The sequence below is a fragment of the Sturnira hondurensis genome, unplaced genomic scaffold (assembly GCF_014824575.4).
Source record: "Sturnira hondurensis isolate 20B ecotype Veracruz unplaced genomic scaffold, ASM1482457v3 Scaffold0010803, whole genome shotgun sequence".
Classification (NCBI taxonomy): domain Eukaryota; kingdom Metazoa; phylum Chordata; class Mammalia; order Chiroptera; family Phyllostomidae; genus Sturnira; species Sturnira hondurensis.
Window position 1 is genome coordinate 982,885 of NW_028083434.1, and position 13,453 is coordinate 996,337.

The 13,453-nt window shown below is 38.9% G+C and overlaps 1 protein-coding gene across 6 annotated transcripts in view; it reads right to left on the reverse strand.

Annotated features, from left to right (window-relative positions):
- Positions 1–10,046: 10,046 nt before the first annotated feature.
- ZNF280C (zinc finger protein 280C) overlaps positions 10,047–13,453 on the reverse strand; it is a 68,043-nt gene continuing 64,636 nt past the window's right edge. For all 6 annotated transcript variants that reach the window (XM_037059329.1, XM_037059324.1, XM_037059325.1 and 3 more), the window contains 3 exons: positions 10,795–10,913; positions 10,615–10,651; positions 10,047–10,488 (listed from right to left, as the gene is read on the reverse strand). In XM_037059329.1, coding sequence (XP_036915224.1) covers positions 10,473–10,488; positions 10,615–10,651; positions 10,795–10,913 — 172 coding nt within the window. In that variant the 3' untranslated portion in view covers positions 10,047–10,472. The remainder of the gene's footprint in view (positions 10,489–10,614; positions 10,652–10,794; positions 10,914–13,453) is intronic.

Here is a 13,453-nt window from a genome sequence, read left to right on the forward strand (position 1 = left end):
CATACATTGATGTTTCTCTTCCTCTCTCCCTCCCTTGCCCTCTCTCTAAAAGTATATAAAATCTTTTTTAAAAAGAAGCATAATTAGTAGGCAGAAAATAGGTGGGGAGAGGTTAAGAATGGAATAGGAAATAGACAACTCAAAGAACTTGTATGTACAACCCATGGACATAAACTAAGGTAGGGGGGAAGCTGGAGGGTTGGTTGGGTGCAGGGTGGAGAGGGGATAAAGGGGGGGAAAATTGGGAAAACTGTATTAGCGTAATCAATCAAACATACTTAAAAAAAGAAATATTGACGTGAGAAGCATTGATTGGCGGCCTTCCACATGCCTCAACCAGGGATGAAACCCACAACCCTCTAGCACACAGAACAATGCTCCAACCGACTGAGCAATCCAGGTAGGGCAAAGTTTGCATTTTTAAAATGTCCATAGTTGATTCTAATGTGCCCCCAGGTCTGTCTGTCTCTCTCTTGCTATCTCTCCCTCTATCTATCTGTATGTGTATCTATACTTCTTTATAGGGAACCTATACACCTGTTAGGAGCGAATGTAGCCCAGCCCGATTCAGAACACTGGTGGGGAGTGAGTCAGCACATAGGAACTGAGCCCATAGATTGGTTTTCCTTTGGGGATTCAGGCCTGCATTGTACCTAGGCTGCTATGAGGCTTACTTTTTGCTAAAACTCCCTCACCCTGAATTGAGGCAGCAAATGTCTACTGCATGTCTTTAAAGGAACTTCCTAAAATCTGTGCTAAATCTTCCAAGTATTGAGTGTAACTGGTTCAACCACTTTTCCCTTCGTATTCGCAAAACATCCTTTTCTCTGAAGTAATTAGCAACATCCTCTCCTTTGTTATCTGTAAAAAGGTAACCACCTAAAGTGAATAGTAAGTGAGGACCATCCTCGATGTAATGTGCTCAGAGAAGCAGTAAAAGCCTGTCCAAGCAGGGGTCAGGGCTCTTACTCACCAAGAGTGGCCATGCTGTCCCTTTTTCTCCACAGGATTTCTGTAGTCCATATGAATTTGTTCATTGCAGCCACAACACACAGACGCCACTGGCCAGAGTCTGCATCACTTTCTGATGAAATCTAGAATCAGGAACTACTTTTCTTGGGTCAGAGATTCAAAACTAGCAGTCTGAGTAGCTATGGAACCCCAGCTTGGTGGCCATTTGTCTGAAACTAGTAAGCAAGAGCCTCTTAAGCATGAGAGACAAGTGAAGAACTAATCCTGAATATAAACGCCTCTACATTGTGAGGACACCACTCTGGACGCAAAAGACAAGATTGATAATTCAATCGAGATTGTATGTGTTCTGTGTGCCCTCTACTGGTAAAATTGGTGAAGGTTGGACGATGTCTACCAGTAGTTTTTCTGAACTGTACTGACCATTTCCTGGGATGGAAGGCCATACAGAAGGAGCTAATGTCCAAATCTGGGCACTTAGACACCTAGAATTAGAAGGGTTACTAATTTTAAAACACAACTTTATTGATGTATACTTGATATGTAAAAATTGGACATATTTAATTTATACATTTTGATGAGTTTGCACGTATGCACACACCTGTGAAAACATCACAATGAAGGTAATAAACATATCCAACACTTCCAAAACTTTCTTTGTAGTACCCTCTTCTTCATGGTAAGAACATTTAAATTTGTTAAGAGGGTAGATCTCGTGTTAAAGGCTGCTCTCATAAGTAGGCTACTCATGCCCAATCTCTGGAGCTTTGAAGAACTACTAGCATGGCAGCAGGGAGGGAGAGGGGACATTGAAAAGCATCTCACCTGCCCAGGGAGAGAGATTTTCAAGATGGGTAGATAAGTAGCCCTGGACCACTGGGGATAAAAGAAGATTCCCCTCAGACATGATGCCATTGAAATAAACTGAGAAAAGGATCTTATGGTCTGAAGTGATGCTGTGGTTGGTACTTAATCCCTTCCCCAATGATAAAGTATGCATTGTGACCCACTGCATTTACTTTTGAAGTACTGGAGGAAGTGTCGTGAAAGTAGGGATAAGAAACCTGGCCTGCTTGACTCTTGCACACCCAGGTGGAAACCCCAATACTTCAGATAAAGGAGAGGAAGTTATCCCAGGTATTTTGGTCATGCTTATCCTTCCAGGGAGATCATTTGATGAGGAGGAGGATGTAAGACCTAGCCTAGTTTGCAACCTCTATATCTCCAACTGAAATGACAAAATGACTCATGACAGCTTACATTTATTGTTTACTATGCACTGCTAAGTCCTCTGTTATGTGCTTAACATGGACTATCACGCTTAATACTCAAGCTCTGAGGCATGACAGGATTACAGCTGCTTGCCCAGGGTCATACCACTGGCCAGTATTAGAGCAGGGTATGACCCAGTTCTGTCTAACAGTACAGTGAGAATCACAGTGCTAACGACTTACTCTCCTTTAGTTCTTTTAAGCCTAAGAGGAGGATGTGCTCCTGGGCTTGAGACTAAGGGCTCCATCTCTGCTGTGTTCCAGACTAAGTAGCAGGTCTGCTGGACGATGATGCTAGATGCCAGGGCTTAAGCTGATGAGATCACTAATAGCTCAGGTACAGGTCATATATGAGAGTAGGTCCCTGAGGAGCAAACCGTCCTCCTAGACGGGGAGGCCATGGCAGGGATTTGGAAAGTTGGAATGGGCTGGCTTGAATAACTGGAATGTTTTGAAAAGAGGTATTTTAGAAAGTTTCTTGCACTATTTGAGATGGAAAGAAATGACCTCTAAGATGCTTTCCAGTTCTTTACTCCCCATGAGCAACAAAACTAGTGCAATCACATGCCACCTCTATTTGATGGCCCCCTATGAAGATAATGACATTTTAGGCCTCTGGATAAAGATTCCTTACTTGTCTAAAAATCAGAAGTTGGCTTTGAAATTGCTTATCTTCCATTAAAGAAAATGCTCATACATGACTAAAACTGGGACAAGTGGACGATGCTTCTGTAAGGTGAGCAAGTTAGTACTACCTGATACACTTCCAGAATTGCAAGTGACCTCAGTTCACTCATCAGTAAAATGGGATTGAAAACCATCTTTACATGATTTTTTGAAGATTAAAATAAAAATGTATGTGAGATCCAGTTTATGAATAAACATTTGTGTATTATACTTTAGTCAATTCCCGATATAAAGTGCATTAGTGAGAAATGAAAATGGAAGACCATTCAGGTTTTTCCTGGTCATTGAATTTTAAAAATAAAGTTGTGTTGACTATATTGTTCTTTTAAATTATTCAGAATTGAGGTAATCTGAACATAAAGCCACCTGAAAGTCACTAAAAGAACTAAATAAGCTTAAAAAATCACTTTAAATCATTTGATTCAGCCCTGGCTGGTGTAGCTCAGTGGATTGAGTGCGGGCCTGTGAACCATGCGATCGCGGTTGGATTCCCAGTCAGGGCACATGCCTAGGTTGCAGGCCAGTCCCCAGCAGGGGACTCAAGAGAGGCAACCATACATTGATATTTCTCTCCTTCCCTTCCCCTCTAAAGATAAATAAATAAAATATTTTTAAAAAATAATTTGATTCAATCAATAGATAAGCAACTAGTTAAATAGCCTAGTTTTCTGAGCTTGAGATATTTACTGATGATATTTACTCAAGGATTCTTATGCTTTGAGGCACTGAATATTTGCTAGGTAGAAAATTGTTGAAATTCTGGCCAAGATGGAAGTATAGATAGAAACCCTTTGATTCCTCACACAACCAAAAGGAGGATAATAACCAATAAAAAATCATCATTAAGTTACCCAAGATTAAAGACAGAGAGAATCTTAAAAGCGGAAAGAGGGAAGGAGTTACCTGGGAAGGAGTGCCTATAAGGCTATCAACTGACTTCTCAAAAGAAACCTTGCAGGCAAGAAGGAGCTAGAAAGAAGTATTCCAAGTTATGAAAGACAAGGACCTACATCCAAGATTACTCTATCCAGCAAAGCTCTCATTTAGAATGGAAGGGCAGATAAAGCGCTTCCCAGATAAGGTCAAGTTAAAGGAGCTCATCATCACCAAGCCCTCATTATATGAAATATAATTGAAGAAGATAAAAAACTATGAACAGTAAAATGACTGCTCATAAAACAAACACAACTATCATCAACTGATCCTAAAAAAAAAAAAAGAAAAACAATGAAAACAAAAACTAAGCAGAGAATCAGAGAAATGGACACCACATGAAGGGATTTCAGTGGGGAAGAAGAGAGGAGGAATGGGGGGAAAGGTACATGGAATAAGAAGCATAATTGGTAGGCATAAAATAGACAGAGAGAGGTTAGGAATGATATAGGAAACAGAGAAGTCAAAGAGCTTATATGTACAACGCATGGACATGAACTAAGGCGGGGGATGCTGGAGGGTTGGGGGATGCAGGGCAGAAGGGGGATCAAGTGGGAAAAGTTGGGAAAACTGTAATAGCATAATGAAATAAATATACTTAAGAAACAACAACAAAATGAAAATTGCCATTCTATCTTCAGTATTTTATCAAGGAAAAGATATGTGTACCACTAAATCATTCCTTCTATTCTAATGTCATAATTAATCTATTCAGGTAGATATACTGGAGAAAACAGAGGAAGAGGAAGAAGGAGATAACGCTAACAGCTAGAACAATTCCAAGACTGAATGACAATATTCCTAACCTCTGAGAAAAGCAGGTACATTTTGATCATTTTGAAGTTCTGCAAAAGGAAAGGCCATCTTACTACTGGTATTTAAAAGTATATTTTTCATAAAATTAATAGTATTGGATAAGTAGGCAAGATTTTTGGAAATAAATTCCTGGTAATAATTACTAAAAAGTTTCCTGTAAAAAGGGATTCTCTAGGGCACCCTAGGAATGTTTCCCTCCAAAACACACTGGATTCTCTACTAGTATGCAACAAGGCAGTGCTGTTACATAGTCTTTAGACAGGAAAAGCTAGAACTAGACTCATTTCTGACTTTAGAGAATTATACCACATGTCACAGAAGCACTGTGATAAAATGTCATCCATCCAGAAGTTTGGAGGAGTATATTGCAAGACCTGGACCTATAAGCCAAAGTTACAGATAACCACAGTGCTGATGGATTGCCAGTAAAACTGTCAACGAGAAGATTCCATTGCTCTATCTTTTCCATGGTCCCCTCTCAGCAGTAGGAATGGTAACAGCAATGACAGCACTAACAGTGGGAACAGCGGTGGGAAGAGTGCTGACATTAGTGATGTGTAAGCAGCAGCATTTCATTGCCTACTTTTTGTCAGGCCAGTGGCAAATTTTATCTATCTGCCTGTCTCTGCTTGCCTAAATAGGTAGGTAGATAGATAGATAGATAGATAGATAATCCGTGATCCTTATTATTACATGCCTTTCACTGATAAGGAAGCTGAGACTTGACAAGTTTAGGTAATTTACTTGAGGCTACCCAGCTGGTTAGATACAAAACCAGAATTTAAACCTAGGGCTGTTTTATTTCAAGGCTGAACTCCCTTTCTCACCACCATATGTCACAGCAGTGTGGATAAACAAATGCTTTTCAGTGTGGAGGGTTAAATTAGAAGAGATGCACAGTAGCTTGTTGAAGACAGCAAACTTTTGTAATGGTTTAAACTCCTGTTATTTCCCACCTGGATTAACACAATAGTCTCCTAGCTGATCTCCTTGATTCTGCCCTAGTTCCCCTGAAGCTGATTTTCAAGTTAGCAGCTAGACCAATTCTATTAAGACTATATTTAAGGAGTTTTGCTATATTTAAGGAGGTGTAACACACTCCTCCGATCAAAATTCACTAATGCAGTCCTGTCCCACAATAAAAGCCAAATCCTTACGACTAGCTTTAAGGCCCTACATGGGTCTTAAAGTCTACTACATGGGTCTGTATCACATCTCAGGCCACGTATTGTACTACTCCCTCCTGCAGGCCCCCCCCCCCCCCCCCCCCCCCCCCCCCCCCCNCTGCAGGCCCCCCCCCCCCCCGACCCCACACATGCTCCGCTGTAGCGCCCATCCGTCTTGTTGCTCTTCCTCAAGTCAGGCATGATGCTCCTTTAAAACTCCTCCCCCCCGCCTCATCATTATGTTAGTTGTAGACTGTTATTAGGTTAGGTTAAGGAGTTTGACTTCATATTCTTGGTTTTGGTACAAGATTCACATACTATAAAATTAACCATCTTAAAGTGAACAATTCAGTGGCATTTTGTACATTCACAAGGTTGTGTAACTGCCACCTCTATCTAGTTCCTAAACATTCTTATCACTGGGAAAAGAAAAAAAAAACTACCCATTAGGAAGTCACTCCCCATTCCTCCCTCCCCTCAGCCCCTGGCAATCACCAATCTATTTTCTGTCTCTATGGATTTGCCTATTCCAGATTTAACATGTAAATAAAAATACACAATGTGACCTTTTCTTATTTTTTTTCATTAAGCATCATATTTTTGAGGTCCATCCACATTGTAGCATGTATCACTACTTCATCACTTTTTATGGCTAAATAATATTCTACTGTGTGGATATACTACAATTTATTTCTCTCTTCACTGTTAATGACATTTGGGCTGTTTCCACCTTTGGGCTATTGTGAGTATTGCCATTATGAATATATACATACACACACACACACACACACACACACACACATACACACACATACCTGAGTCCTTGCTCTCAATTCTTTTGGATATATACTTAGAAGTGGAATTGCTGGGTTATATGGTAATTCTATGTTCAACTTTCTAAGGAACTGCCAAACTATTTCACACAATGGCTGAACCATTTTACATCCCCACCAGCAATGTATGGTGATCCCAACTGCCCCTTCGGGGTTTTTGCATTTCCAATTCTCTCTCCTGAAGGCTTTTCTGATAGATACCTAAGTAGCTCACTTCTTTACCTCCTTCAGATATTTACTCAATTGTCATCTCATGGAGGTGACCCTGACCATCAAATTTAAAATGGCAGCCTCCCAACCCCTACTCACTATCCTCTTTCCTTAATTTTTCTCCATAATATTGATCATCATCTAACATACTATATAATTTTCTAGTCTTTGTCTTCCACCACTGAAACGTAAGCTCAATGAGGGCGGAAATTTCAGTCTGTTTTCCACTACACAGAACAGTGTCACATACATAGTACGTCCTCACTTAACATTTGCTGAAGTGTTTTGGCAAAGTGTGCCAATACAAGAGCAAGAAACTAAGTCTCTGTACTTTAGAGGTTATTTTTCTAATATGGTGATGGATTGAAACTGAGTCAATCACACCTTTTATTCAGCTGTAACCAAAAAGCACTCATGCACGAGATGGCTATTTCTGAATCAGCACTTCTAAAGCATTATTAGAAATACTAATACATTTAGAAATCAGTATTTCTAAAGCATTACTATTAGAATATGCTCAAGGTAAAGGGCTCAGATTGTCAAACCAAAAATCTCAGCACCAATTAAAACCCAACTGACTATAATAAGTAAGCTCAGTGCTGATTGCCTAAAATGTTTTATTTAAACAAGTAAAAATTATGCTACAGGTCACAGATTAAGTGTATTATACTTAAAGAAAATGAATACATACCGTAAGAAATATGATCTCATGGAAGAACACAACACTGTACCCCTATCTAAAACATTGCTATAGCAAGAATGTAATTTACAATTTTGAACCATGACAGAAGCAGATAAAATATTCATATAAAAAGAGAACTTATGTCAAAATCACAAAGAAGTTATTTCTGGGCAAAAGTTTAAAAATTGGTGTAATTAATGCTGCTGAATTGTTCACTTGAAAATGGTTTAAATGGCAAATTTCATGCTATATATTTTTACCACAACTTTTGAAAAGTGAAAAAAAAAGGGTAGAAAAATGGTGGATGAAAAAATATCCTAGAGATAGATAGGGAAATAAACAGTACAGTATCACCAAACCCATTACTAAGAAAGAAGCCACTTTTGAAGATTTTGGAAAATCATTTATAGCAGAAATCAGTCTGGAAAATTAAAACTAAATAGATTCAACTCTTTTGACTATTAATGTCAAAGATTAGACTATATAAGAAATAGTCATTAAAACTGGTTTTCAATGTGTTCGTTATAGGCTGAATATTTGTGTCCCCCCTCCACCAATTCAAACATTGAAATCTAACACCCAATGTAATGGTGTTTGGAGACGGGGCCCTTGGGAGATCATTAGATTATGAGGGTGGAGGCCCCATGAATGGGATTGTAAAATAGACCCCAGAGAACTCTCTTAACCCTTCTACCATGTGAGGACACAGTAAGAAGATGACCATCTATGAACCAGAAAGCAGGTTCTCACCAGACAATGAATCTACCAGTACCTGGATCACAGACTCCCCAGACTCCAGAACTGTGAGAAATAAATTTCTATTATATATAAGCTACTTGTCTATGGTATTCTGTTATAGCAACCCAAATGGACTAAGACAGTTTCATAGTTCAAGGGTTCTGATATTAAGAGAAAAAACACTCATGACTGAATCAAACTTCAGAGCCTGCCCACCTTCATGGTTATTAAGATCACAAAGGAACTCTTCCCAGTGTTTAAATTTCAAGAAATTAGTAAGCTATAAACAGTGAGCTTTTAACTGTGCTGGATGGAAAACAGCAATATGTACTCAGTAGATAGAGCTCTCCGTCTGTAGGCTAAGTAGTCAGACTTCCATGAAAGAAGCAAAACAATGTTCCTAATGGTATGATGAAACTACAGCTTCTATGTAACGGTATTTGTTAGAAAATAATTCCTGAGGCATTTTAACAATACAAATTTTATTAAAAAAATAAGTAATAACATCAAAACTGTTCACCAAATCTATAGTCAATGTAACCAAAATACACACCAAATTAAAAAATATATACATCTATGTATATATGTGTGTGTATATACATACACACACACACACATATGCAAGAAACAAGTGCATTTTTGGTCCCAATAGTTTTGAATATATTATCTTTATCCAAAGGAATTACATTAATGGCTAAGAAGATATTATGCATTACATGTACAGAAATGTAACTTTAAAACTTGTTTTAAGGTCTACAGAAAGGGTTTTTTGTCAATTCTTTATGTCTTTGAACTCACAATCACTAAAATAATGTTAATAATAGTTCTAAGGTGGACAAAGGGTATAATAATGTCTAATGGTGTGAAAAATAATCAAATTATGAAGATACCAATAGGTAGCTACATGAAATCTGTAGAGAAGTCTAAGGAATTTCTCGGAGTTCTCGACAAAACAAAACAAACACAAAAGGTTTAAAGAACAGAAATAAAGGTGGACAGAACAGAGCAGACCTCAATAAATTTGTTGAAGAACAACATAAAACCAAGATAAAATTAAGTTAAATTAAAACAAATTGAAGCCCTTGCTGGTGTGACTCAGTGCCTCCACTGGGGACCTGGCTCACAACCCAGGTATGTGCCCTGACTGGGAGTCAAACTGGCGACTTTTTGGTTCACAGGCCGGTACTCAATCCACTGAGCCACACAAAACAGCGCTGGAACTGTAATCTTAGAAAGTTTTTTTCCAAGGGCATGAATTTAAAATCTACATGGGCAGATTTTATAGTCCTTGAACTGCATACATGACAGAAGACGACTAAAGGGCAGCAGACTAAATGATTAAGCTTCAACTTGGGTGTTAAAGCATTCGTTTGATGGGCTTTTCTTGGTCAGAACTGACCTATAAGCTTAAGGTAAAAAACCAGAGCCCCTAGTGAGAATTTGGTGGTCATCTCTGGCCAAATTAGCACGATCCACCATGAAGGAAGGGACTCTTCTCAAGATCTGATTTCCTGGGGCCACAAACTAGAGGAGATCTCACAGTTAAACAATTCATATTTCTTTGAAAGAGAGAACAGGCATCAGTTGTGTCCAACGAAGGGGGACACTGACCAGGAGTACCCTGGTCATTTTTGAAATTTCTGTGTTGCTTCTCCATCTGAAAAATATGAAAAACAGAACAATGACAGACAAAGAACGAGAAGACAGCTACCTGACCTAAAACTGTAAGATTTGTATGAACTTAACTAAGAAATCAGACCAAAAAAAAAAAAAATGAACAGCCATAGCATTTGAAATGCAATATTCTGAAGCCAAGTACAGCAGAGAAATACACAAATTATTTTAAGCAAAGCGAGAAAGACCATAACAAACAAAAGTTATTTTTGGAGAGCCAACTGGAGGAAAAAAGCATATGTTAAGATATGTTAACCTGACACAAAGATAAGGTGGAATAAGAATCTAGTGCCATCTGAAAGCTGGAAAGAGCTGAATAATGAGAACTAGTGTCATGAACTTGGCTGTTTAACCGTTTTTGTGTGAGCAAACACTTCAGAACTTTGAACTTAGAAAACTGGCTCTGTGTAAAAAAACACTTCAGAACTTTGAACTTAGGAAATTCCAACTTGTCTTGCACCAGGTTGCACGAGCTCCATAGAGCAGGAATCTATTTCAACAAGCAGCTTTAAAAACAAAAACAGAAACAAAATACTTTAATATTTTTCATTTCTATTAATGATACATTAAAAATATGCAACAGTGTTAAAAATCCATCAAAGAAAAATAAAGTGAATGAAAATTCAACTTACTCAGAAGTGGGTTCAGAAGTTGAGGTACTTTTGGGAACTGAAATTAGAAGTGTTTAACACTTAAAATAGCATACATGATAAGTAAGACTACCAACTTAATAAAATTAAGACCCCATATTGTGGTTAATCAAAAACAAAGGAATATCAGAAATACAAAACAATGCAATTATATATACGTACCATTCTCTGTTACAACTTGGCAAGTATGATTTTTACGTTGACTTAAGTGTTTAGCCATACGATCTAAATTAGAAGAATCAGCTAGGAAATCACATTTAAGGCACACAAGAGTAATGCCCCTATGAAAAAAAGAAGAGAGGAAAATAAGTTTTTTCTTAAAAAAAAAGATTTTTATTTGTCTTTAGAGGGGATGGGAAGGAGAGAGGGAAATAACGTATGGTTGCCTCTCATGTGTCCCCTGCTGGGAACTGGCCTGCAACCCAGGCATGTGCCCTGACTGGGAATTGAACCATGGTTGTTTGGTTCGAAGGCCTGCGCTCAATCCACTGAGCTACACCAGCCATGGCAAGGTTTTATATTTTATAAAAATTTATACGCAGGTTGAATAATTGTTTTTCCATTTAATGACTCTTTTTTTTTCAATTTTTATTTATTTTTAGAGAGAGGAGAAGAGAGGGAGAGAAATATCAATGTGCAAGAGAAACATCAATTGGTTGCTTCTCACATGTCCCCATCTGGGGACCTGGCCTGCAACCCAAGCATATGCCCTGACTGGAAATCAAACTGGCGATCTTTCAGTTCATAGGCCGGTGTTCAATCCACTGAGCCACACCAGCCAAGGCAATAACTCCCACACCAGTCAGGGCTCCATGTAATAACTCTTGATTTCCTTTTTATGCAACATGACCATTATTTTTCAATTTTATTATATAAGCCTGATATATTTGAAATGGTACTTTAGAAAATGGCATAGACATGTCTAAGTTATGCTAACATTTGGTGCTTTATAAATGGTTTCCTCTCACACCAGAATAATAGATACAAGTGAAGAGACCTAAAGCCCAGTTGTGGCTCCACTAACAACTTGTATAACTTGTGCAAGGCACAATATTTATGTGCCTTTGCCTATCTGCAAAGCAAGAATATAACATTCATTCATACAATATGTAATTGTTGAGAACCTTTTTTTCAGCAATATTTTTATTGTGGTTCAAGTACAGTTGTCTCCATTCCCCCCACCACTCCCTCCCAGCCCCACCCATCCCTGCCTCCCACCCTTGAACCTACCCCCATTTGGCTTTGTCCACATGTCCTTTATACATGTCCCTTGATGGCCCTTTCCCTATTACCCCTCTCCCCACTCCCCTCTGGTTACTGTCAGTTTGTTCTTTATTTCAGTGTCTCTGGTTATATTTGTTGAGGACTTTATTCACTTTGTGGAGCCTACAATATAAAATCTTAAGTGACAACAAAATCATAAAAAATGGGAATGTTTTAAAAAGAAATAATTAAACATAATGTAATTAGAATGATCTTCGTAAGAGTGCGAGGTGAAGAAAATTAGGAAAAGCTGAACAACCCAAGGAAACTACATGTCTGACTTGCACCCTTCCATCGGATCATATAAGCTCTTAGGATTTTTCCTTTTTCTAAGTCATTCCAAATATGAACATTAAGTAATTGATCATTATTTGGAGAGGTGCTTTCTGGGTCTACTTGAATGTGATAGGTAGGTGGGGGCATCTTTGACACTGGGGACCAGATAGCATTGCTGTGAACTCCCTGGCATTCTGTTCTGTAATCTGAATCCTGGTGGGGGGATAGGGTAGTCCAGTCCAAATGGAAAATCCACCAGTTTCTTAGTTTAATGGCTAAAGAAAAGGTTGGATGCTCTATAGCGTGAGTCCCCCTGTATTTCATGACATCTCATTTAGATATGCAGGACTGCCACAAGATGAAACAAAGTCTCCTTGAGGAGCCTGGCATCAATCAGAGCCCCTACCCTATACTAACTTAACACTGCTGAGAGAAGACTGATGTTCGGATTAGAAAACAATAGAAATTTGGCAGAGGCCATGAGTGCGATGGTCCAGAAATGCAGAATGTGCTCAGGCTGTCAGACTTTGTACGAGATCCAGGAGGCAGCATTTGAGATCAGTGGACATTCTAAAAGATCACTTGATGTTATTTTTAAGGAGGACCAGAAATTCAAAGCCAAGTTCTTGAACAGATGGGGAAGCACAATTCCAAGCCAATGGGATGAAAGCAGAGACAGAAGCAGAGATTAGTCAAACACCACTGACAAAGCAAGAGGAGAGAGGGTGGAGCAAAGGAGATTCACCCACAGGTTTGGTTGCTCTCAGTTGGATTTTATTGACCTACCCATGTTGGGCAGCTTAGGGAAACCATCTCTGAGGTGGTATTTAAAGGAAAGTTTTAGCCCTGTCTGGTGTGGCTCAGTGGATTGAGCACCGACCTGTGAACCAAAGGGTCGGCAGTTTGATTCCCATTCTACTGCACATACCTGGGTGGTGGGCCAGATCCCCAGTTGGGGGTATGTAAGAGGCAACCAATTAAAAGAAAGTTCTATGATACATAATTCACATGCCATCCATTTCAACCATTTAAAGAGTACAATTTATTGATTTTTGGAATGTTCACAGAGCTGTGCAACCATCACAACAATCTAAGTTTACAACATTCTCATTACCTGAAAAAAGAAATTCCATATCCCATGACCCACATAAGTATTCACTTGTCCCTACCTTTCCTAACCCCAGGGCCCCAGCCAATGGCAATAACTGATCTACCTTTTGTTTCTGTAGATTTGCCTATTCTGGACATTTCATATAAATGGAAATATACAGTATGTGGCATT